General features: G+C 42.0%; 1 protein-coding gene across 2 annotated transcripts in view; it reads right to left on the bottom strand.

Moving 5' to 3' along the window:
- Positions 1 to 26,701, bottom strand: part of C13H2orf76 (chromosome 13 C2orf76 homolog) — a 60,742-nt gene that overhangs the window by 25,269 nt on the left and 8,772 nt on the right. For both annotated transcript variants that reach the window (XM_075530263.1, XM_075530264.1), the window contains exons 2-3: positions 22,591 to 22,735; positions 4,751 to 4,801 (exon numbers count right to left, since the gene is read on the bottom strand). In XM_075530263.1, the coding sequence (XP_075386378.1) occupies positions 4,751 to 4,801; positions 22,591 to 22,735 (196 nt within the window). The remainder of the gene's footprint in view (positions 1 to 4,750; positions 4,802 to 22,590; positions 22,736 to 26,701) is intronic.

The raw sequence follows: 26,701 nt of genomic DNA, 5'->3' as shown, positions 1-26,701 counted from the left end.
AATATCAACTTATTCGTTGAGACAAGTTAGAAAAAAGGTCATTGTGATTTCATAACAGAGTTTAAGTCTGTTAAAACTAACTTGCAAAATGATGCTTTGACCTTACTAAATATGAATTATGTTCTCTATATTTTGCTAATGAGCCTTTGGATTGGAACTGAAGTCTCTCCGGTGCCACAATAAGGCCGATTTTTTTGCAGGACAGAAACCGTCACCAGGCTTTTCTCTCTGACAGAAATTACGGAGACTTAGAAGGAGGAAATGACAAGCTAGCAAAAGATGTGTTAGTGGCCCTTTCTTTGCTGAATACTCTGCTTCGCTTGTTCTTATTTCTTAACCATACACACACACACACACACACACACACACCAAAAAAACCCTCATTACCAAAAAAAAAAAATTCATTCTTGGCATGATTTCCTCCAAGCAATTCCTTGAGGAAAGCACACCCATAAAACTAAAGCAATGCAATGTGCGGTGGGGCACTTTGGTCAGGGAGTGTGCACGCTAATCTCACTCCACCTCAGCAAACAGAGATCTGCAGCCATGCTTTATAACTAACTGACATTTTTACAACCCTTCCCCTTCCAGAGACAACACTTTAAATGGGAGGCACATCTCGTGATTTCAGACTCACAATTTTGGTCAAGGAGGCAAGCAATCAGGAGTGGTAACTCAATCACAGAGCATTCCACCATGAACAACCACTTCAGTTTGCCTTGAGGCCATCAAAAACTGGTGCCTCAGTAACATCACCAAACATTTTTTTTTAATTTTTCTTTTTTTCCGAGGGCTGACTTTCAATAGATCGCAGCGAGGGAGCTGCTCTGCTACGTACGAAACCCCGACCCAGAAGCAGGTCGTCTACGAATGGTTTAGCACCAGGCTCCCCACAAGCGTGCCATGTGTGACGGGCGAGGGGGCGGCCGCCTTTCTGGCCGCGCCCCGTTTCCCAGGACGAGGGGCACTCAGCACCGGACCCCGGTCCCGGTCACCGAACATTTTGACCAAAGGTTTTTTAGGAGAATCCTAATCAAAAGGGAGAAACACAGAGTGGAATTTAAAATCCTCAAGGAAGCCAGACTCTCTGGAAATGACCCCCGTAAAAGTAAGGCTCTGAGAACATCTTTAAACCTGAAGCCAAGAATATCGCCTGAAGTGTTTTTTAAAACAACACAAGCATTTAGCTTAACTAGTCTGGACTGTCTGCCTTGAGCATTGTGCATTGTGCTTTTTAAAAAGCTACCTTTTCTTTTAAGATCAGATGCACTACAGCCACCTGAAGGATCAGACAGAAAGCGTAGAGGGCGGTGGGTTTCCGTCAACAGGAGAGGAACAACTTGGGAAAGGAGGCTGAGTGTGACGGGAATAGCCAATGCCACTGAACTGCAGAGGGAGAAGCCATTAGGGAGGAGGACATTTTTCTGTACGTATTGTCCACAGCAACAAAATAGATGTGGATTTCAAATACACGGAGGAGAGCAATCCCAGACTCTTCATGGCCAAGGGTACATTTGACTCCATGCTCTTGTACTCCCAATCCTGGGTTCTGTTCTAGATAGCGCTGACAGGTGAAAAGAGAACACTTGGGCCTTGTTAAGCACAAAGCACCAGGCTGTTAAAAAGCCACATTTAGACAAAGAGTCATTTGCCGCCTATTAAAACTTGAGTGGTTTTTATAATTTCTTTACAAATAAATATATTCCTTTCATTGCCAGGCTATCTGACTAGTAGGAAAATGTTGCTGCTGTTGTTGTTATTGTCAGGTGCCGTCAAGTGGGCCCCAACCCACAGCACCCCATGTACAACCAAAACACAGTGCCTGCCCTGCACCAGCCTCACAATTGTATGCTTGTTCCCACTGGTGAAGCCGCTGTGTCCATCCATTGCCTTGACAGTCTTCCTCTTTTCTACCGATCCAGCACAATGTCCATTTTCGGGCCTGGTTTCTCCTGATAACACTTTCAAAGTCTGGGAGAGAAGTGTTGGCCTCCTCACTCTCAAGAGCCCTCTGGCTGTAATTCTAAGGCAGAGCTGTATGTTTTTCTCGCGATTCAAGTGCACGGAAATTCTTCTTCCGTCTTCCTTATTTCTTGATCAACTTTCCCATGCATACCAGGCAACTCAAAATACCATAGCCTGGGTCAGGCACACCTGAGGGGAAAAACTAGGGGGAAATAACGTTACGGTGAAAGAACATGGCCTGCACACTGCAGGCTAGTTGCTGGTCAATCCACTGCAAGAGTGGACCTGGAGTCAATAGGGGTTCTAAGGCTATGACCATCAAAAGCAGATCACAGACCTCTCTTCGAAGGTACGTCAAAGTCAGCTTGAACGGCCAATCATCTGGCTATTAATAGAGTGCTTAAACATCTGGGCAACCCAGAGACTCCATTCAGATATTCTGTTATTTTCATTATCTAGCCCACGTGGAATAGAGGTTGATATGCACGGTACATACACAAGGAGCCTTGGTAGTATTCTGGTTACACACTGGACTGAGTTCTACAAGCTCAGCAGTTCTGAACCACCAGTCTTCCTTTGGGAGAACAGTGGGGCTCTCTACTGTCATAAAGAGCTATAGTCTCGGGAACTCACAGGGCAGTTCTACCCTGTCCTGTAGGGTCACTATGGTCAGCACCGACTCGATGGCAGTGAGTTTAGTGTGGTGTGGTGTATATAAACATATACACATACACTGTGCAGCAAAGGAAATTGTATGAAACTATTCTAATGTGAAATGACATCTCTGGGTTGATTTCAGATTCTATTTCAATGAATTCTACTTGGATCGTTATGAAAATTAAAAATGAGAACCTTAGTATTTACCTTAATCATGCTTTTTACTCCTCTTAGTCAATAGTTAGTATGTAAATTTTTAACCTAACAAATCAAAGTGCTTTCTACTCATTGCTTTTAAATTCTGTTTGATTCTCCTCTGCGACCTCAAAAGTGGCCTGAATTTAAAATGCATATGCAGAGTGAAGTGGTGATTTCAAAGGATTTTGGGTCATGAGTTGTTCTTCCAAATGAAAACAGAATTTAAAGTCACTCCCCTAAAAAGTGATTTAAGGTAATAAAATATTTATATTCTATGTCAGCGCCAATTACAGAAATATTTATTAGGCGCATCATAACTTTCAATGAAATCTCAAACTCAAAGGTTAGGACGTGTCAGTACACACCACAGGTTAGTTAGCAATAACTTCTTTACACGAAATAACGAATCCCTGTTCTTTGTCCTATTACTACTCTTTTAAATCACCTATTACAACATATAAAACTAGTATATAAAGCGCTTTAGTCTCACTTAAAATGTTAAATTCTTCTGTTGACTCTTCATCTGTATTACTAGTTTTCCCTCTTTTGACTGCACAGCGAGGAAATGTGTTTTCCACCGCACAGTTGCTGTTGAGGGGATTCGGACTCAAGACAATCCGTAGGTGTCCACGTAGAACTTGCCTCCATGTGGTTTTCAAGGCTGGTTTTTCAAGACTGATCCCCAGGCCTTTCTTCTAGGGAGCCTCTAGAGCAGCAGTTCTTAACATGTAGTTCGCGACCCTATTGGGGGTCAACCAACCCTTTCACAGGGGTCACCTAAGACCACGGAAAACACATATTTCTGATGGTCTTAGGCACCAAGACTCCACTCCTCTATCCGTCTCCAGGCGGGTCTGCTCACATGCAGATACACCCACATAACAGTACCCAGGGTGAAGACTGTTACCCACGCTACACCATGCTTCAAACAAAATTTCATTTATTTGTCATTAGAAATACATATTTCACAATCAATAATTACATATTGTTTTGTGATGAATCACTACGCTTTAATTATGTTCAATTTGTAACAATGAAAATACATCCTGCATATCAGATATTTACATATGATTTAGAACAGTAGCAAAATTACAGTGATGAAGTGCCAACGAAAAGAATTTCCTGGTTGGGGCTCACCACCACATGAGGAACTGTGTGAAAGGGTCGTGGCATTAGGTTGGTGGAGAAGCACTGCTCTAGATGACTTGCACCACCAACCTCCAACCAAGGACTACTTCTAGTCACGTTTTAACCAAAGATGGCATGTCTCACAAAAATGACATTTCCTTGAACTCTTCCAGTGTACTTTATCAATATGCTCTCACTACCATCCAGTCAATTCTGATCCATAATGGCCCTTAGGGCAGGACAGAACTGCCCCTGTTTCTAAGACTGTAACTCTTTACCAGAATAGAAAGCCCCCCTTCCTCCTGCATCAATATACTCTCACTCTCTCACTGCCATCACGCTGCTGCAATGCTGACTCATAGCAACCCTATGGGACAGGGTGGAACTTCCCTCGGGGTTCGGAGACTGTGACTGTTCACAGGAGTGGAAAGCCCCGTCTGTGCCCCTCGGAGCTGCTGAGAGCTTTCAACTGCGCCTTTGTGGATGACAGCCCAACATGTAACCACAGCGCCACCAGGGCGTCTCAATCAATACACCGGGATTCCTCTATCCCTAAGAAAACTTGCAAACTCTTTTTTATTTACACATAGTAAAATCACTTTAAAGATGAAATTTAAATTCCTTTATCTACACAAAATTAATGTCATATTACATTATAGAATTTTATACAAATTTGGAAAGTCATACCACCTATGTTATTTTCCTATGCATGCTAAACATGCTAGGTATGTTTTTAAAAGGGCATGACACATGCAAAACATACAGAAATATATGTTTTAAAAGAATAAGAAAAATTAGTTACCATATTTGTAATTTCTGAATGGTGGTGGCAGGCTGGTTCTTAAAGGTATATCTGTAAGAGAAAGATCATTTTTAATTATAAGACATCCAAATATATATTCATTTGGTTCTGTGTTCTTATACTTATGAACTAAATTGAAAAACAAAAAATATATTAGGATATAAAATCAAATGATCACACAATCAATATTCAAAGAACATCTAAATTAATCTCATCTGTAAAATATTGAGTTATCATTACCTATTATATAACTAAGAATTCAGTAACCCTACTGAGTAAATTGAAGCTTTATTCACTACCGTAACATTCACATACATAGGAAATACATTCAGATATGAGATTAATTTATTCTGTACATAATATGGGCTTCAAATAATTTTAAGAAATGGGATTAAGAGATAATGGATTGATCTCCCTTGTCTAGACCCCCTTTAAAGCTGTTTCAGTTAGATATCAGTCAGTGTAAGACATGAAAAAAATGCTAATAATTTATAAATTATCAAGGGTTCATGAGGAAGGTTAAAGAGGGAGGAGAAAAAATGAGGAGCTGATACCAAGGGCTCAAGTAGAAAGAAAATGTTTTGAAAATGATGATGGCAATATATGAACAAATGTGCTTGACACAATGGATGGATGGATTGTGATAAGAGCTGTATGAGCATCCAATAAAATGATTTTAAAGGAAAAAAAAGAAGAAGAAAGAAAAACCACAACCTGGATCACTTTGAATGAAAAAGCATCATAACAAACCCCAAAAGATAAAATATAAGGCGGTTTCATTTTATTTTATTTTTTTACAGTAAAGGGGAAATACACTTGGATTAGGCCCCTGGAGAATCCCCTGACCATGAACCATGGATGTGAACAGCCTTGCTAATATGCAGAATTCATTGGAAAGTGGATTGTTACAGATGCAGTTAGATTAAAATTTCGCATCCTATCATTTGATCTTCTTTATGATCTTTGTATATTTGTTCTAGTTTTTAATAATTTCTGCTTTCTTTCCAAGTGAGGTTTTTATGTTTTACTTTATTACTCTTGTTGGTTTTGTTGTTGTTGTTTTTCATTGTTCTTCTGCTTTTGAAATCTAAACTGGGTGAATCTATAGAGACAGTCTCTGGATTAGTAGTCCCTTGAAGATAGGGCAGGGGAGGCTAGGAGGGTACAAGACTGAAGAAATGTTCTACAATTGATTGTGGTGATAACTGTATAACTCTTCTACGTGTACCTGAATCACTGAATTATATGCTATGTGAATTATATACCAATAAAACTGTTGGAGAGAGATTAAGGAAGGGAAAAGAGAGAGAGAAAAAAAAAAAGGAATTTTCCCATGAACTTTGTAAAAACACTGAAGCCTATGAGCGCTGAACCGCGATGGGCCTGCTTGGTTTTTCCAGTTCCGGAGAGTTTGCCCCTTTGGGCAGGAGGTGCAGTCTGCTACTTTCCCATCACTGTTAGTGGAAAATGTCTTCCTTTTCTTTCTAGTGGGTTTTTCTGTCGTTAACGCATGCTTAACATATGGCATTGTGTGGTTAATGTTTGATTAACCCCTTGAGGGTCTTTAAATAGCCCTGGGACTCTGTCAGGTGAGCCTTGGATTACTAACTGGAAGGTAATTAATGCAAACCCACCAGCTGCTCTGTCAGAGGAAAAAGAGGCTCTCTGTTCTCAGATTTGCAGCCAAGGAGACCCTGGATGGGGTTGCGATGAGTCAAAACTGACTCGATGGCAGGGGTTTGGCTTGGTTTGAAAGTTTTTGACTAGTAGTAATCAGTGAGTTAGAGTAATTTTATTACTCTTATCCAAATTCAGATAACCTACACTATAACTCCTGTGAGCATATTTGTCAGCAGAGAACAGCAAAAACCCGAGGTGAGTGTTCTATATGAAGAATTGGTCGTTAAAACCCACCACAGGCCATATTAAAAGCAAACAAGAACCAAGTAGTGGCATTTGTTTTCAATACGAGCATCTGATGGCACAACACCTATAAAGGGCAACTTGGCAATGCCTATCAAAATGAAAAGCAAACATGTGGGAGAGAGCGAGAGAGTGAACTCACAGCAGAGAGAGAGAGAGAGAGAGAGAGAGAGAGTGACCCATGGGCACGGTTCACGTTCAATGCAGAGACACCACTAAGCATGATGGACTAAGACGGAAGAATTTATGAGAACTGATCCTAGGGCTCCTGGAGACAACTATAGCCCACCAACATAAATTTTTATATATAAAAACTCAGAACCTTTATCTATGCTACCTAAAATTAAATTGATTATTCTTTGCGCCTTGCCTGAATAACTATTTAAAAGCTTCCAAGAATCTTCCTAACCGTAAATAAATGTATGTGTAGCATATATTTAAAAATGATATATGCCTATGCCTAGCAATTCCACTCTGGAACACTTACTAATATGTATTTTGCACATTTGTGTGTGCATGTGTGTGTACATGGATGTGTGAAGTGAAATGACTCGGAATGGCCCTTCTAGCTACGTCTCTGTAACTCCCACCAAGTGATTAGGTGAGAGCATGCGAACAGTGTGTGTGAAACACTAACAGAGGGGACTGGCTAGTTCTGTCATTCCTTGAGGTATGAGAGAGCCATCCCAGAAGCAGACAGAGGACATCCCAGGGCCATGAAGAAACAAGGGCCACCAGTGGAACGCACACACAATGCCTGAAGTGGTGGAGAAAGCAGAGGCACCCGAGGCTGCAGCACTAGGACCATGAGACAGGGCAGAAAAGTTCCATCGAGACCCTGAGGCAGAGCAGAGGGCTTCTGGGTGCCCAGAGGTAGAGACCAAAGGGATCATGTGGCTGAGAGGCTGAGGACCAAAGACATGCCTGCCAGCCATAGCTGTGAAGGGGAACTGCAGACGGAAGAACTGAATCCTCCATCCTGCAACCTACTAGGCCCTCATCATTATGAGAGCTGTCTGTAAATTTTGTGTGGCCAGTGCACAGGAGAGTATTTGAGGAGGGATGGCTGGGGTAGAGGGCAGAGGGAGGCATGTCTGACTTGTCTTGTGACAACTGGGCCTTGGGCGGAGGTGGAGTTGGACTCTCCGCCCAAAGTAGGTCACACGTGGCCCCGTGCCAGACCCTCGGCATCAAATGACATCCCTACAAAGATGCTACACGGAACGCGGGTAATAGCAAGTGCTTAGAAAAATCCAAAAGTACCTAATAAGCTATAATACACCCAGACAATGAAAGACAGTTTACAAGTAAGTTGAAAGTGAGGTTCTCTAAGTCTCTCCAAATACATTAAGAATAAAGAAAGCATTAGACAGAACATTATTTTAGTAAGCTACCTTGTGAGTAAAAAGGGGAAAAGTGCACATCTGTATTTGTTTGTACATATATAAGGATACACTAGACAGATTAACCCCCCCCCACTGCACACACACAATCCCCCCACAAATTCCCATGACTACATGCCTGTCTTCTGGGAAGAAACCATGAACATAAGGTGGAAGAAGCAGCATCCAGTCAGACAGGCAATAGAATGCGAGGGGAAACTTCTCATTGAATGATTTTTGAAATTTTTATTTTAAAACCAAATGAATGCGCTATTTACTAAACATAATTAAAATTAGATTACAAAATGCTATTTTAAAGTACACTTACCTTTCAGACCTCGAATATTTACCAAAATTAAAATAGAAGTTACTCACTTATGTGTCTACTATCACACCATTTATGTGTCTACTATCTGAAATTCCAGGAACTAAGGATGAAGTAGTTCCCAAGACGGGTCCCCACTCTGGAGAAGGCATGTTCCAGTGGTGAATTCAATATAAAGTATGCTTAAAGCGCATGTCAAATGAATGCCAAGGCCTTAGGCAAGCAGTTCTCCCTGGTGGTGCTTCTGAATCAGTCACCCCAGAGCAAGTGTATCCGATCCTCTGCAGGTTAGTGTTTACACACAAAACCAGAAACCTCCAGCAATGCTTCTTAGGTCAAGGCACCTAAGCTCTTAGGTTAAAGAGCAAACATGAATGAAGCAGGTGAAACAAAAGAGGGTGCTGCCAGGTGCTGCACAGGCCGTCCCATTCACTGTTACTCAGTTCCAGCTGATTATAAGCCTGTAGAACCAGGGCTCCGCATGGCCACACCTGAACGCTTAAATGAAAATGCTAAGACTCGGCGTCTTTAGGGGAAGCTGTCTGACTTATGAAACACTGAGGGCCAGAAGAAACTGATCTGTTGGCAGAATTGGCCCGTCAAACAATAGAATGAAACCTCCAAAGTAGGTTAAACCGATGCGCTTTATTTTATCTGATTGGCTTCTTATTCACCTATGAATCATGAGCCACATAAATTACAATGAAATGTTTAGAAAAGCAAATGATTGTTGTGTGGAGTGCATTGATTGGCTCCAATCTCAACTCACAGCAACCCTGTGGAACTGAGTCTAAGTGCCTCACGGTGCTTCCTAGGCAGAAATCTGTACCGGAGCAGATGGACAGGTCCTTTCCCCCACAGAAAGGACTGGGGGGTTGGAAAGGCTGGCCTGCTGGTTAGCAGCCCAGCACTGAAGCACTGTGCCACCATACAACTGATTGTCATTGGATGTCTTTCATTAGACATTAAAACAAGCTGCTGTAGAAATGAGCCCTCACCCAGAGACTGTCTTTCAGCCAAAAAACACACGCAAAAAAGTCCCTGCTATCTCAGGTCAACTCCGCAGGCCTGTAAGGTAAGCGACACCCATCAGGGCCACTTACCAAGTGAACAGCACTCGGCATGAACATGTTCCTCCACCAACCAACCAACCACAGGAAATCCAAGGGGCAGCATGTCCAAACACAAAGCCCAGAAGGCAGGAAGGGTAGCAAAGGAGGAAGGGAAACGGGGCCTGCAGGGAGCCATGGAAAGAATGCTGTTGCCCTGAGAGGCCTGCAGCTAATGGCATGGAACAAAATGTGTCTAAGTCATTGGGAACCTGTCACTCAAAAATACGACAAAATGTGTAAGGAAAGCAGCAGCGGCAACAACACAACCCGAAGAAAGAAGACAGCGACCAGGAAGCTAGTTTCCCTGAGAGAGGCCTACAATGGAAGAGAGCAAATCACATGAGTCAACAACGACCTCAAGGAGAGCTCCTCGAGCCTTCCTCTCCCTCGTTCTCTCTTCCTTGCATTTCCCATGAACTCTTTGAAACTCTCTCGTAGATCTCACAGGGCATGGGCAGCAGGCTCCTCACAGTATTGCGAGTACCCACAAGAGTGCCCGGCATGGAGGGACTAATCTTTTAGTGGAGAAGGAAGTAATGAGGAGACTTTACTCCCTTAACTCGGTGGTTAAGAAATCTGAGGTCCTAAGAATGCTCTTAGGCAGCCCCGGGTCTCACACTGCTGACCCAGGGAGGAGGATGAGAGTGGAGTCCACCTGAGTCCCGTTCTGCTGCACTGAGAGGGGTCCAGCTAAAGCCCGTTCAATGACAGCTCTGGCTATAAACACTTCTGGAGAGATACACATTTTAGGGGAGATAATACATAAAGATCCCTGATGATAGAAAAAGAGGAACCCTCTTCCTTATGAAAAAGATCTACAAACTAAAGTGAATGTGAGGGATGTTTTTGTTAGTTTACAGCTTCACTAATGTGCTGACCTATCTAACATATACACTATATACATATGCACATATGGTTACACTTATGAAGCCATCACCATATCAAGATAATGGGCACAAACAATGGGTAACATTTCAAAAGATAGAAATAACAGAACCCAACAGTGTGCTCATGCGCAACCTATACAGAGTACAAGTTCCAACAGAACAAGAGTCTAAAATCAATAAGGTCGTGTGTCCAGGTCATATCCTTTCACTATACTGGTTCAGTATGCCCCCTAAGCAACTAACGTGGAACCCTGGATTGTTTTTAGGAGACAGCCGCATCAGGACTGAATAAAATACTCTAACAATCTGTGGCCTGCAGTGATACAGCTTTGCTCGTCGAATGTGAAGAGGGCTCTCACTAATAGGCATCCACACCTACCATGTTCAGCACAGATTACAGTTCAATATAGAGAAAACAGCAAGATCCACAACTGAACCAATAAGCAGTATCATGATAAATACAGAATATACTGAAATTATCAATGATTTAACTTTACGTTGAACCACAACCAATGCCCATGAAAGAGTCAAGAAGAGAAACCTGTATTGCACTGGTCAAATCTCATGCAAAAGGCAGGTTCCTTTAAGCTACTTTGAAAATGATTTTCAATCATCTAATAATGTATATAAAGCTGGAAAAGGGGAAAAAAAGGAATTGATGAACTTGAATGAAGGTGTTGGCAAAAAGAACATGGACTGCCACAGGAGAAAGACAGTTGTCTCGGAGGAAGTATGCTCAGTGCTTCTTTGAAGAGAGGACGAGGCACTTCATCTCGTTTACTTTGGACACTTCCTATCGCGAGGGACAGCATGCTAGGTAGAGTACAAAGTCAATGAAAACAGGGAGCGCCTCCCTGAGATGGACTGACACAGTGGTTAAACCCGCCTTGAGCGACTGTACATCGACACTTGGGATCTGTAAAGCACAGCGAAGCGTCAGGACTGGAGGAAGGCTCACGTTAACTGCCTGTAAAGCGCGTGTAATACAATCTTGCGCGCTGAAAGGGAAGAGAACTTGGTGTACTTCCTAAGGAAGATGAAAGACTGCAATCTTGTCTGAATTACAATTTAATGTAAAGAAAACAAAAATACTCAGAGCAGGACCAACAGATCAATGAAGAAAATGTTGACGATGTCACAGATCCACAATCAACGTGCGTAGAATCAGCAGTCAAGGAATCAAAGGGCATCCTGCACTGAGCAAAGGTGCTGCAAAAGATCTTTTTAAAAGTGATAAAGAGCAAAGATAGCGCTTTGAAGACTGCAGTCCACCTGACCCAAGCCATGGTATTTTTATTCAGCTCATCTGCATGTGAAAGCTGGACGCTGACTAAGGAAGGCTGGGAAAGAATTCATCCATTTCCATCACAGAGCTGCTAGAGAGTATGGACCGTCCCACGGACTGCCCGAAGACCCAACAAATCTACCTTGGAAGAAGTACCAGCAATATGCCCCCTCTGAACTCGGGATGGTAAGATTTCGTCTCGGGCATGGTGGACACGCTATCAGGAGCGAGAAGTTGCTGGAACAGGGCATCCTGCTGGGTAAAGCTGCAGGTTAGGAGGAAAAAAGACTCTCAAAGAGACAGTGACACAGCGGCTGCAGCAATGGGCTAAAACACAACAACGATGAGGCAGGTGGAACAGAACCAGGCAGTGCTTTGTTCTGTTGTGCATCAGGCCACTATGAAGCAGAGTCAACGCAGCAGCCCCTAACCACCACCACCGCCATCTTTACAGAAGAGCCCCAGTCCTGAGTGCTGGACTGCTACATGTCTGGACAGCCAGCCTGCAAGTTAGAAGCCACGCACAAACCAGGTGGGTCACTCAAGGGCCTGCATTAGAAGCTGTGCTAATTCAAACAGCTAACACACACCACATTTTTCTAACTACTTTAGGTGCCCATCACAGAATCAAATGTTTTAACTAGCAATACATCACTTGGAGTTCTCCATTGGAAGGTTGGAGAAAATCGCTAAGGCTTCCTTTTCACAGATGGCATGCTATTTAGAAGCAAGAACTGAAGTATCATAAAGTACTGAGATGCTTCCAAATACTTAAAAAACAAATCCATAAGATACAGCCCCAATATAATTGTTTGGTCTGTTACTCTGAATCTACAAAATTAGTCATTTCTAAAACGTAATATGTATATGGATCCAAATAATCAGAATATCTGATTAGCATCCCACTTCCTACATGTCGACAATAATGAGTTTATTGTATTTATTTGGCTTAAGGGGTCAATGCTCTGGCACAGTGCTTCAATGAAGAATAAATCAAATTTGAGGCAAGCTCCTTTGTTCCTAAGGAAAGCACGGGTTAAGCCACGGGTGGCTCTAACAAGAGAGGTTAGAAAGGCAAGAAGGCTTCTCAAGTAACCTAAGGACCATGCATCACACGGCCGCTTTTGTGCAAACGTCACTACACCGTGATGTCAGACCATCCTTCAGGCATTCGACATTCAAACACTCTAGCAAAAGTCAAACTCTTGAGTGAGCCCAATGATTTTAGATCCTACTTGAAGAAACGGAGGCAAGGACTAAAGAGGAAACTGGGTGTCACATTTAAGAGAGCATGCTGCATAATCTCCTTTTATTAGCCATGTAGGCTCAGGGGCCACGGAACTTTTCTGTCCCTTCATCTCTGCACGTGTAAAATGTGATACAGTTCCTTCTTTACAGAGACACTGTGAGAACGAAATGAAGTTATCTAGGAGCCCTGGTGGCGTAGTGGGTTACACGTTGGGCTGCTAACCCCAAGGTCAGCAGGTCAAATCCACCAGCCACACTGATGGAAAATGACAAGGCTTTCTACGTGCATAAACAATTACTGTCTCGGAAACCCACAGGGGCAGTTCTCCCTGTCTTAGAGGGCCCCTATAGGAGTTCGCAGTGACTCAGTGGCAGTGAGTGAGTGAGTGAGTGTCTCAGTTATCTAGTATTGCTGTTAATAGTAACTTTACAAATGAGTGGTTTTGACAAACAGAAAAAACTTATTTTCTCAGTTTGGAGACTAAAAGTTCCAATTCAGGGCACTGGCTCTGGAGGAAGGCCTTCTCGCCCTATGAGTTTGGGAGAAGGTGCGTACTTATTCTTTGACTCCTTAGTAATCTTAACTTGGTTTGGCACCTCTTCCCCCAACTCTGCTTGCTTCTCTATGCTTAACCTGCTCGATTGATTTAAAACATATTCTGCACCCGTACTTTCTGATTATCATATTAAAGAAAACCCATTCCCAAGTGGGATTATAATCACAGACATGAAGGTCAGGATTTACAACACATTTGTTGGGGAGACAAAATTCAACCTGTTACACCTAGCTGAAGTCGCCAGCACAATATCTGACACACAGTCAAGTTCATTGTTATTTCAAAACTTCCTCAGCATCAAACTACTTGATCTTTGTTATCTCTACAATGCATAAAAAGTAAATAACCTTCTAAGCTTCCACGTGCCTTCAAATCAGGTGGCAAAGACAGGCTTTGAAAGGGCTTGAAACTCAATCAAATGTGTATTCCAACAGTTTTCACTTCCATGTTCCTCACACGTGCACCTGAACAAATAGTGGCTGTAGTAGGACTTGCACAAGTGAAAGAGGTTGCTAGGCTGGTCTAAGCATCCACCTATGATCCGCATACCAGTGCTTTGATGGAGAAGGCAGTACATGGTCCTTGAGAACAGCACAGTGACTCTAGAAAGACACAAATCCTCCCCTGCCACGGTAGTAGCTTAAACAGGCTATCTTATTCTTAAGAACCCTGGTGGAGTACTGAGCGACAGCTGGGCTGCTAACCAAAAGGTGCACAGTTCCAAGCCACCAGCCATGCCACCAGAGGAAGACGAGGCTCTGTACTCCCGTAAAGATTTAGTCTAGGAAACCCAGAGGGTCAGTCTCCCCTGTCTGATGGGGTCAGATTGGGTGAGTTTGTTCTACAGTATGTCAAGAAGAACCTACTCTGTGCTGTACCAAGAACACTGCAGCATTGACAATACGAAGACTAAGAAACACTACCACACACACAGTCAAAGGTTTTCGAATAAAAAGGCACAGAGTTTTTAAAAATGTATTATTTCAAAACTTTGATATCCCTTAGGCGGCAGTCTTTCAAAGGTGGGACACTATTCACATCAGGGGTGTCAAACGCCATTAAAACACGGGCCACATCACATTTACAAATTTTGTTAAATTTGTATTTTGAAGTGAGGATTCAGGAACATGGATAGGGTAACTAAAACACTATATAATTGCTTTTGCTTAAACATTTATTTTATTTAATGTACTTATAAAACTAAAAGTATTCTTTTTTACCCGAAACTTGTCAGAACTTTCTTCCTAGTAGTTTTCAGTTACCTCTTATGTTGTGATCAGAAAATATAACAAAAGACACAAAATGTTGGACAGCTGACAAACGTGATGCACAATCGTATTGGCTTCCCTCTAAGAATGTTAACTGGTGCTGCCGCTAGGTATGATTCATAACAGCACAACCCAGAGTGCACTTTTTAACCTTCTCATATTGGGATCTGTTTATATTATGTGACACTGAGAGTGGCAAACATCGCTTCCAAACATTGCTGGAACCGAGTCAGGGCGTTTATACATATCCGCCGGCCCTCAGGAAAGGCACTGGGCCACGTGTAGACTCGTCTTCAGGCGTTAAAGGGTTATGAAGGAACCGTGTGTGAGGTATCGCCTTGATCTCCCCTAAGCGCCATTTTCTTCATAACAATTTTTTCTATTTTCATTTTATTTCACAGCATCGCAGGCCACAAGAAATTACCTCAGGGGCCACATGCGGCCCACTGTCCGCCAGTTTGACACCCCTGAGTTACACTATCTCTTTGTACATACTCACCATTTCACCCCAATAAAAACAGTAATAAAATGTATGTTCAATGTAATAAAATCACTTTATGTGATAATTATAAAATCTTTCAATAGTTGCTGCCAACTAGACTGACTATATGAAGAATTATATGATGATGGCGGCATCAAGCTTAGAGGAAGGCTTATTAACAACCTGCAGGATGCAGATGACACTACTTTACTTGCTGAATGTGAGGAAGGATGGAAACATATGCTGATGAAGATCAAATGCTGTAGACTTCCATATGAATTACAGCTCAATATAAGGAAGATCAAATTCCTCACAGCTGGACCAATACATCACATGCTGAGAAATGGAGGAAAGGTTTAAGTTGTCAAGGATTTTGTCTTACTTGGCTCCACAATCAAACTCATGGAAGCAGCAAACAAGAGATCAAAAGACATGGTGCATTAGGTAAGTCTGCTGCACAAAGCCTCTTTATAAAACTGAAGAGCGGGCGCGGGGGGAGGGGGCCCGGTCCGGGAGTGCGGGAGGCAGTGGTAGAGGGAGGTGGCGGCAGCGGCAACGGCTAGCGGACTTGAGTCACAATCGGGCTGAGGGAGACACCTCCGTGGAGCAAGTCAGTAGGGCAGTTCCGCTCCCAAAAAAAACCCAAAAAACTGAAGAGCAAGGATGTGGCTTTAAGGACTAAGGTGCACCTGACCCAAGCCAGGGCCTTCTTCATTGCATCAGATACGTGTGAAAGTTGGATATCAAATAAGAATGGCCAAAGAGGAATCGAAGCATTTCAACTGTGGTGCTAGAACAATAGGCTGCTAAAAGGATAAACATCTGTATTGGAAAAAGGAAGGCCAGAGTGCTCCTGAGAACACTCCCCTACCATGTCCCTATGATCAGTTATCAATTCAGTTACTATCTCTACAGAGCTAACTATCTTGAATTTAATATACAGAAAATCTGACAAAACACAAACAGGAAACGAACAAAACAAACACCAACGACTAAAGAAAACACAGAAATATAGCAGTCAAAAACCAAAAATAATTAAAAAGTGAAACAACTTTAAAATGGGTAAAAGGGGAAACCCACAATAACTGCATGTGCCGTAACTGACTCCACAATGCTTTCTGTCTGACAGCAAAGCCTTCACATCCTTCCTCCGTGGTCTCAGGGGTTCCATCACAGGAGGCTTAACCCATGTGGGAATCCAGCAAATGGATTGGGGCTGTCACTAGCACCCACAGTCTTCTGTCAATACAATGTCCCTCAATAAAATGATAACCATGTCCCTAAAGTGGAACAGGGACACTTATAAGCCATACAGATATATGAATGGATTTTGAACTCACACTTAATCGTAGTCCTAATTCATGAAAAAGAAAGTTCTTATGGCATAGCCCCCTACTCACTATCTGTCCTCATGAGGCGATAACTGAAGATGCAGGTGGTATAGCAAAGTGTGGTGCAGAAAGTAGACGGTGCCCAGCTATCAGAAAGAACAGGATCGTACAACAAACAATCATCTAAACGAGGTGTCAACTAAGTCCTAAGTCCACGGTAGAAGCACACCAGCCAGTCTGATCCAAGGATTGTAAATAAGAAAATCCAAGACTGGAGGCAGGAACAGTATTAGAGCTTAAATTCTGAGAATCTAGTTTGCAGGAGGTAATACATAGCAGTGAAAGCCCAAAATCCATTTGCAGGATCCCCGTGTAGATTAAGCCTCCAGTGACTCCCCTCCAACCACTGGCCAGGGACATTAGTGGAATGATGCAGATAGAGTCGGGTTAAAATTTAATACATTATTATTTGTTTTCCCTTTTGAACCACCGAAAAAAATTTTCCAGTTTTGATTATGTTCTGCTTTTTTTAAAATTAAGGTTTTCACTCTGTTGTGTTATTGTTACTGGGTTTATTGATTTGCTTGTTTGTTTTTGTATGTTTTCCTTTCTATGAAATCCAGGATAAGTAATAGAGCCAATAACTGGATTACTAGTCTCTTAGGATTACGGTAAGAAAGGTTAGGGGAAATAGGGAGCTAATAATAATGAATACAAGAGAGAAGGAAATGTCCTAACAGGGATTTGGAGATGATTGTACAGCTCTTTTTAATATGTTTAAACCACTGAATTGCATGATATACAAATTATATGTCAATAAAATGTTTTTTTTTAAAAAGGTTTACCTATACACACAAAGCATCCAGAGCTTGATTCCACTAATAGACTCTGTGAAATGGTTGATTTCAGGGTTGAAGCAAGGAAAGATAAAAATGTAGCCTGGGCATTCCATGATGCACACCTTCCCGACTAGATCACTGGAGTCCGGCTATCAAAAGAGATAGCATCTGGGGTCTTAAAGGCTTGAAGATAAACAAGCAGCCATCTAGCTCAGAAGCATCCAAGCCCACATGGAAGAAGTGCACCAGCCTGTGTGACCACGAGGTGTAGAAGGGGCCAGGTATCAGACATCAAAGAACAAAAAATCATATCAGTGGGTTCCCACCTTTCCGAGACAATTGCTGAAGACAAAGAGGGTGCATAAGCAAATGTGGTAAAGAAAGCTGATGGTGCCCAACTAGCAAAAGATATAGCGTCCGGGGTCTTAAAGCCTTAAAGATAAACAAGCAGTTGCCTAGCTGAGAAGCAACAAAGTCCACAAGGAAGAAGCACACCAGCCTGTGTGATCATGAGGTGTCAATAGGATCAGGTATCAGGCATCAAAGAGAAAAAATCATCTCATTGTGAATGACGGGAGTGTGGAGTGTGGACCCAAAGCCCATCTGTAGGCAACTGGACACCCCCTTACAGAAGGGTTGCGAGGAGGAGACGGGCTAGTCAGGGTGAAGTGTAGCAACGATGAAACATACAACTTTCCTCTAGTTCTAAAATGTTTCCTCCCTTCCCACTATCATGATCCCAATTCTACCTTACAAATCCAGCTAGACCAGAGGATGTACACTGGTACAGATAGGAACTGGAAACACAAGGAATCCAGGACAGACGAACCCCGCAGGACCAGTGGTGAGAGTGGTGATACCAGGAAGGTAGAGGGAAGGTGGGGTACAAAGGGGGAACCAATCACAAGAATCTACACATAACCCCCTCCTTGGGGGATGGACAACAGAAAATAAGGTGAAGGGAGATATTGGACAGTGTAAGACATGACAAAATAATAATTATAATTTATAAATTATTAAGTGTTCATGAAGCGGGTGGGGGAGGGAGGGGGAAAATGAGGAGCTAATACTAAGGACTCAAGTAGAAAGAAAATGTTTTGAGAATGATGAGGGCAATTAATGTACAAATGTGCTTGACACAATGGATGTATGTATGGATTGTGATAAGAGTTGTATGAGCCCCCAATAAAATGATTTTTTTAAAAGTAATGGCTTACTAATGAGTCTATAATATATTTTAAATGATTAAACAAATAGAGGAAGGAAGAGATAGTGCTTCCTTACTGTTGAAAGTTAATTAATAAATATAAAAGGAACAATTAAATAAGAAAAATCACCACTTGCCACTTATCATAATAAATGGCTCAGGCAAGAATCATCAGTGTACCCTACACTAATGGATGAAAGTTTGAGAAGCAACTGGATCCCACTTACCATCTTCAAGTAAATCTTTGCAAGGTACAATTAATATTTTCAGTGTAAAAACCTGGCAGACGGCACCTAACCCACTGATCAAAGTTATCACTAACACAGTATTAAACTGATGATTCCTAACCATCGAAACAAAACAAAAAGACTATCCAAATGAAGAACATTCTACAAAATATCTGGCTTGTACTCCTCAAAAATGTCAATGTCAATTAAATCCAAAGACAATTGTACGAGTTATTAAAGGAACGGAATGCAACAAATAGTAGTAGTTTCTTGGGTTGTCCTTTTTGTGGGGGGGCTATCTGGACAATATTGGGACAATTAACAAAATATCAATAAGATGTATATTAAGTAGTACTGTATCAATTAAAGTTCTTGGTTTTTGTAAATTGTAACTTGGTTTTTAGTGAATGTACATGGGACATTCAAACATGGGACTGTTTGGCGATAAACAAGAGGCGTCACGGCTGGAGCTTACTACTCACTGGGCCAGAAGAACGGAGGAGAGTGTAGAGGAGAAAGCAAATGTAGCAGAATGTTAGCATTGCAGGGACCTGGGTTCTATCCTCACATCTGCTGGTTAGGTCTAAAATTATAGCTCAATGTCATAAATACATTTGTTGGTACTGTCGATGTTTACATCTGCACACAGCAGATCTGGATGTTGCAGAATATAAATTATGCCTCAATTAGAATACAAAAGCTTATTCTACGTGTTTCACCACAGGTTGATGACTGGAACACTTTAATCATTGCAAACAATGGTTAGAACACCATCCAAGACTGATTCAAATACAGACTATAGTAACTCCATTCCTACTTTATTTTAAATTCAAAACTAGATAAACCAATGACAATGGGTCCGATCACTGTATCTCCAACCACTATGATGACGGGCTGTGCGATAGTTTATTGTGCCAGCCTGGCCGATCAACACAAGTAGGAGTAACTGACGGGCAGAGGGATAAATGGCTCGGTGAGCCTCACCTTGCTTGTTCCGTGCCTCAGTTTAAAGGGGTATACTACCTGTGGGATGCCTAGCCTGTGGACTGTGTCACTGTAAGGTGAGGTCCCTTTAAGCCCACACGATTGGAATGTTCGTCTCTGGAGCTGGGGACTGACAGTTGATGACAGTTGGGGACCTGCCTTGCTGTTTGCTGCCTGGGTATATATAGCCCAGCTCTCTCTACAGAAGGGGACTGGCACCTGGCAGTTCTCAAGGCTTGAAGGACTGCTAGTGTCTCACTGCTTTATAATTTAATGGTTAATTTCTTGAATTATCTATCTGTATATAATTTAACGGTTTATTTCTTGAATTATATATCTATCTTTATAAATATATTTATATATAATTACTAGCAATCTGGTTTGTCTCTCTAGAGAACTCTGTCCAATACATTTTGGTACCAGGAGTGCTTCTAGAGAAATAACTATAAATATGGATTTCTTAAATTGGTTTTCCAACCTATTTTGTCTTGACGGGGATACGTCTACTACCCGTACTAATCCATGGTGTGAAATAGCAAAGATAATACCTAAAGTAGCACCTAAAGTAGATGACGTGCTGGATAAAGGAGATGCTCTAGGCAATCGTATATTTGATATTTTCCAGGAATTTTATGATAATGACAAGTATAGGGACGCTGGTTGGCTGGCCCTTTGTACAATGGAAAGTGTTATTAGGGAAAGGGATGATCTCAGAGCCTCAAAAACACGCCTCAGGTGCAGACTAGCAGATTTGAAAACTTCCATCTGTGCTACAAAGGAGAGCCTTCTCTCCTCTAGTAAAAGAGCTGACATTGCTGAGAACCAGGTCCAGAGTCTCATTATACGAGTGGCTGAATTACAACGGCAGCTGAATTGCAGATCTAGAGTAGTGTCTGAAACCAAAGTAAGGGCATTAGTTGGGAAAAGTTGGGACCCTGAAACATGGGATGGGAACATATGGGCTGATAATCCAGAAGAAGAGGATATTGAGCCCTTAGAAACGCCTGAGCAGATTAGCCAAACTATTCAAGTTGATATACCAGGTGGGGCTGCATCAGTAGCATTACCTGAGGAAGATGCCTCGCAAGATATTGCTGAGCGCACCCAGGAAACACCCTCACCACCCATTATTTCTGCTAGACCTGTCACTAAAATTAAGTCTCAGAAACCTCCTAAAGGTGAGGTTGAGAGGATTATCCAAGAAGAAGTGCGCTCCACTCATAAAGACCTGCTCGAGTTCTCAAATACGTACAAGCAAAAGCCTGGAGAATACCCCTGGGAATGGTTACTCAAGGTGTGGGATACTGGTGCACGAAATGTAATATTAGGCCGGTCTGAGTTTCTGGATATGGGACCCCTAAGCACAGACTCTTCTTTCAATGTCTCTGCGAGACAGGCTAAAAAAGGACCCAAGTCTTTATTTGGTTGGTTCAATGAAGCATGGACTGCCAGATGGCAGACCAACTTGAAGGACCTGACCTACCTTGGTACACTGTAGAGGAAAGCATCCAAAAGCTTAGAGAAATTGGTATGTTAGAATGGATCTATCAAGATATTCCCATAGATATTCCCATGAAGACATACCCTTTACCACAACCATAAGGAACAAGTTTGTGAAGTGGGCCCCAGCATCTCTTAAGACTCCTGTAATTGCTATTCTATGTGCACCACGATTAACAGGGGGCACTGCCCTAAGCAAACTCCGACATTTGCCCACAATGGGGCTGATTGGTCCCCGTGATGGTAGAGGGCAGGTGTCAGCACTGAATCAACAGAGACAAGGTGGGCGTGGTTATAATAGACAACAAGTTTTCAATAATAATCAAAGCAACCTGTCTCGTGTGGAATTATGGCATTGGCTACTTAGCCACGGTGTCCCTAGGAATGAAATAGATGGGAAGCCTCTGTGAGCCTTTCCTACCTTCCTGCCACACTGCCCATGAGGCCTGGGTGGGCTCAGTTCAGGAACACAATTAGTTATACTCCTTTACTAATCAAGCACCAACTGTACACAGGACCCCTTGCTAATCAAAAAGCAGCCAACACAGAGTTATTACAAGCAAACCTTATTTTTTTTAATTCAAAAATCAGAAACCCAAAATAGTGGTAACAGCACAGAAGGGCACACACATACTACTAATTAGGGAACCTTGGTGGAGGTACTTCTGCGAATTCCAAGGACAATAACAGGAGCTGGCCTAGGACTTGGCTTCGAACCTGGCTTAATATCTATCAAAGTATTTTAAAAGATGATTACCAATACAACGAAAGCCCCAACTAATTGCCATCAAGCGGATTCTGACTCATTGTGACTACTCAAGTAAACTCCATAGGGCAGGGGTCCTCAAACTACGGCCCACGGGCCACATGCGGCCCGCCGAGGACATTTATCCGGCCCGCCGGGTGTTTTTGCCCGTTTGTTTTTTTACTTCAGAATAAGATATGTGCAGTGTGCATAGGAATTTTCTCAGAGTTTTTTTTTTAAACTATAGTCTGGCCCTCCGACAGTCTGAGGGACAGTGAACTGGCCCCCTGTCTAAAAAGTTTGAGGACCCCCGCGATAGAGTTTACTTGGCTGTTATCTTTTATGGAAGCAAAATTACCTGGCCTGTTTTCTACAGAGATGCTGTGTGGGTTCAAACTGCCAACCTTTCAGTTACTGGCTGACACAACCCAGGGACATCAAAACATAAATCAACAATTACATTTGACTATATTTTTTAAAAGAATAATTTTAAATACATTTTTTCAAAATACTTATAAAAAATAATAAAGGTTTCATACCTTGCTTTAGAAATACTATAAATTCCCTTACAGTTTGGTCCAAATTAACTTTATGATACACTATAGGCTTGAAATTCCTGTGCTCAAATGAACGAACAAGGCGAACCGTAATCGTCACTTCTTCAGAAGCCATGTGAAGAAAGTCCTGTGGCAAGAGATGTAAGTATAGACTAAGTAAAGCAGCTCAAAATTATATTCAAGCAACTGGCCGATGCTCCCCTCCTCAACGCTAGGGCACCCATCCCATCTCTTCAACATTCTAACCTTATCGACAGAGTCCTGAAACCCAGGGCGCAGTCCTGGAGAGCCCAAAGCCCCCAGGTTATTTCCACCTATCCACTGAGATCCTGGGTAACTCTGTGACATACAAAAGACTGACGGGGCACAGGAGAAAACACAAAGTGGCATAGGCATATACGTCTCTAGGGTGTTTATGTCACAAGGGGAGAAGGAAGGCTGTCAAACACAGGTACGGATTCATCACAACCTTATAGGACAGGGTAGATCTGCCTGCCACTGTGTGTTTCCAAGACTCTCTTTACAAGAGCAGAAAACCCCATCTTCCTCCTGAGGAGCGTTTGGTGGTTTCAAACTGCTAACTTTGCATAACCACTGAATTACTACTACACCATCAAGATTCTTCATATGTCACAAACCTTATATATATAATTGCTTTGGATTTTCTATGCTCAATTGATCCTAGAATGAAATTACCTTTATATTAGAATCAAAACTAAAGATCTCATTTTAATCTCATAAAATGCTATCGATCTCAAGTGCTAATTATATCACATGGCTTTACACCATCTTTCACATTATTATTTAATTTGAATATATTTCTTCTTAAAGTATATACCAGTCCTATATCCCAGGTGTTTTTAAAAGCTACCTAATTTAATCCTTTCTCAAATCATGAGGTACTAATCTTCTAAACTCTTTTATTGACTATATTTCACAGAGGATACAATTCAATGGTTTAAACATATTAAAGTTGTTTAACATATAAATATTAAACAAAATTGTTTAATATAGTTATTCAATCAACACAATCAACTTTAAATCGTTTCTTTCATTCTTATATCCATCATTAGCTTCCCATTTCTCCCAGCCTCCCCATCATAGCCATAAGGATTTATAATTTGTTATTGTTTCTGTAGGTTAACTTACCCTAGATTTCATATAAAGAAAAACAGATTCCCCTCACCAAAAAAAAAAACTATGAGCAACACGAAGATAAAACATAAACTTCAAACCAAAAGAAAGCAGAAAACAATAAAAACAAGTTAAAAATGGGTCAAAGGGGAAAATAAATGGTCAAATGTTAAGTCTTAAGCCAACTATAGCTTCAGTAATCCATTTTCCAATGCACTCTGCCAAGGATTAAACTATTCACATCCGTGAACAGTGACTTAACCCCCCTGAGGACTCTGCAAGTAGAGTTTAGGCTTTGACTATCATTCATAGCCTTCTGCAAGCTGGGTGCTCAGAATTTAAAGATCTAACAGAATTCCCTTTTCTGGCCTTGAATTTTATTACCAACGATTCTTGGCACATATGAGCTAATGTGCTTTTTCCATGCAGATTTAGCCGTCACCTCATCTATATGGCTGTCTCTCTGTAGACAAGCCTTGAAGACTCCTAGACACTAGTCTTTCAGATCACCAGGCACCATCTGCTTTCTTCACCACACTGACAGTATAGCACCCATTTTGTCAGTGGTCGCTTTATGAGAGCAAGCATGGAACAAGGCACATTGTAAGCATTGCCTTAAACTAGAGGTTGTGAATAAGTGCAAGCTCAAACTCCATTCATATTTCTAAACTGTAGTCACTGTGCCACAAGGGCTCTTCCCCAGGCCTCGTGTCTCTCAACTTTATACACTCACGCACACATGCACCCATGCACACACGCGCGCACACATTCCTGGTCCAGTTGAAAGGCAGCATTGTCAGCTTCTTGGGTAGTACTATAGGTAGCCTGCAGAGGACACTGGTATTTCTAATAGGATCATTAATCTAGCAAATAGACCATTCAAAACGCGAGTGAGAAAGAAAAACATACATATAAAGGAAAGTTCACTCACTAGTATGAATTCACTAAGCAAAATTATCCCTGCAGAATTTATACTCAGAGCAAAGAAAAGATTAAAATAGCAAATATGTTTGTCCTAAATTGTCAATTATTGGACATCCCTGAAAGCGGAGATTTGAACCAAAGTCCAATGATTTCCAAGTCCACAAACCCGGAATAGCAGTCATCTGTTTCTCACTGTAAGCTGCTTCAGCAGTAAATCCAAAGGGATACTTCAGTCCCTTTAATCTGTAACAGGCATGTTTAAGGCAAAGTCAGGTTCAAATTTATGATCTCATTCTGATGTGGCCAATGAAGAATGCTATAGTTTTAGCTTGAAAGGCCAAAGTCTAAAGTCCAAGCACAAGGAATGAGTTGTCAAGGGCATAAAGCAAATTCACTAAAAACAAGTATGACATTCTACAGGGTGGATTCTCCCATTAAGAGCCCACACAAGTAATGCTAAGTGTTTCTCCAGGGGCAGGTTGCCTCTCGCTAGTTTACTCACTAACAGAAGAGCCCTCCCTCTTCTCTGGGCCTAAATTCTCATTGAGGCTCACAGGAACACCACTGTAGCAATGGCTATTAAATTGGAGGGGGGGGGGGAGCTGTGGGCCACGGTCTTTGTCAGGAGCTACTAATTTTAAATGAGGAAACAGACACAGAGAAACTGCGTAAACTGCCTGTGGTCATAAACTGTAAATATGAAGCCAGGATTTACCGCAAATCCATGCTCTTTCTAAACGTCCAAAATCCCCCAAACTCACAGCCATAGAGTTGATGACCACTCACTTGGACCCTGTAGGACATGGTAAAACGGCCCCTGTGAGTTTCTGAGACTGTAACTCTTTTTAGGAGTACAAAGTCCCATCTTTCCACCAAGTTGGGGCTGGTGGTTTCGAAATATGGACCTTGCCGTTAGCAGCACAAGGCATAACCACTTCCTAAGATGCTCTATACAGTGGTTCTCAACCTTGCTAATGCTGCGACCCTTTCATACAGTTCCTCTTGTTGTGGTGAGGCCCCCAACCATAAAATTATTTTCGTTACTTCCTAACTGTAATTTTGCTACTGTTATGAATCAGGCGACCCCTGTGAAAGGGCCTTTCAATGCCCAAAGGGGTCGCGACCCACAGGTTGAAAACCGCTGCTCTAAAAATATACTCTTTTTCCTAATATACTCTCTGAAAATCACCCCAAAGCTTTTCCTCAGGAAAACCTGGAAAATTGCCAATACTTTAAAGATTCAAATAGGGTGTACTTATGTCCAACAGTAGCTACTACAAACTACCTACAACTTTCAGTCACACTGTACAATGGAAATTAGGAAAAATTACTTGTAGTGATAATAAGATCTTTAAACTGCATTAGTAAATATTTTTGTTATGAGCTGATGTCAATTCAGCACCTGACTCAAGATCAGGTTGTTCTGTTCCACAGAATTTTCAAGGCTGCTTTTTCAGAAGCAGATTACCAGTCCTTTCTTCCTAGTCTATCTTGTTTGGAAGCCCTACTGAAACCTGTTCAGTATTATAGTAACACAGAGGTCTCTACTCACAGATGTCTGGTAGCTGCATGTGTGCTACACTGGCTAGGCACTGGACAGGGTTTCCTGTAGGAAATGTGAAAATTCTATCACTAAATTACTCCCGTCCATCGTCTCATTAGGGAAATCTAAATAACAAGGAGATAACTCACTCATCAAACTGACAAATAAAAAATTCTGACACTAGAAAGTGTTGGGAAGTAGAAAAAGGCAAAGCAGGCATGAAAATGGGTACTGCTTTGGAGACGTTTTGATGTTATCTGGTAAAGCTCAAAGGAGCCTGGGTGGTGCTGTTTTCAGTGTTCGATGCTACTTGCAAGTTGGCAGTTCAAACCCACCAGCTGCTCCTCAGGAGAAAGATGAGGCTTTCTGCTCCCAGAAAGACGTACAGAGCTTTCATGGCGCAGTGGTTACCTGTTGGGCTGCTACCTGCAAGGTCAGCAGTTCAAAATCACCAGTTGCTCTCAGAGGGAAGAAGGCTGTTCTCCTCTGATA

The sequence above is a fragment of the Tenrec ecaudatus genome, chromosome 13 (assembly GCF_050624435.1).
Source record: "Tenrec ecaudatus isolate mTenEca1 chromosome 13, mTenEca1.hap1, whole genome shotgun sequence".
Lineage (NCBI taxonomy): Eukaryota > Metazoa > Chordata > Mammalia > Afrosoricida > Tenrecidae > Tenrec > Tenrec ecaudatus.
The sequence above is the reverse complement of the archived record's forward strand: the minus strand, read 5'-3'. Positions and strand labels throughout refer to the sequence as shown.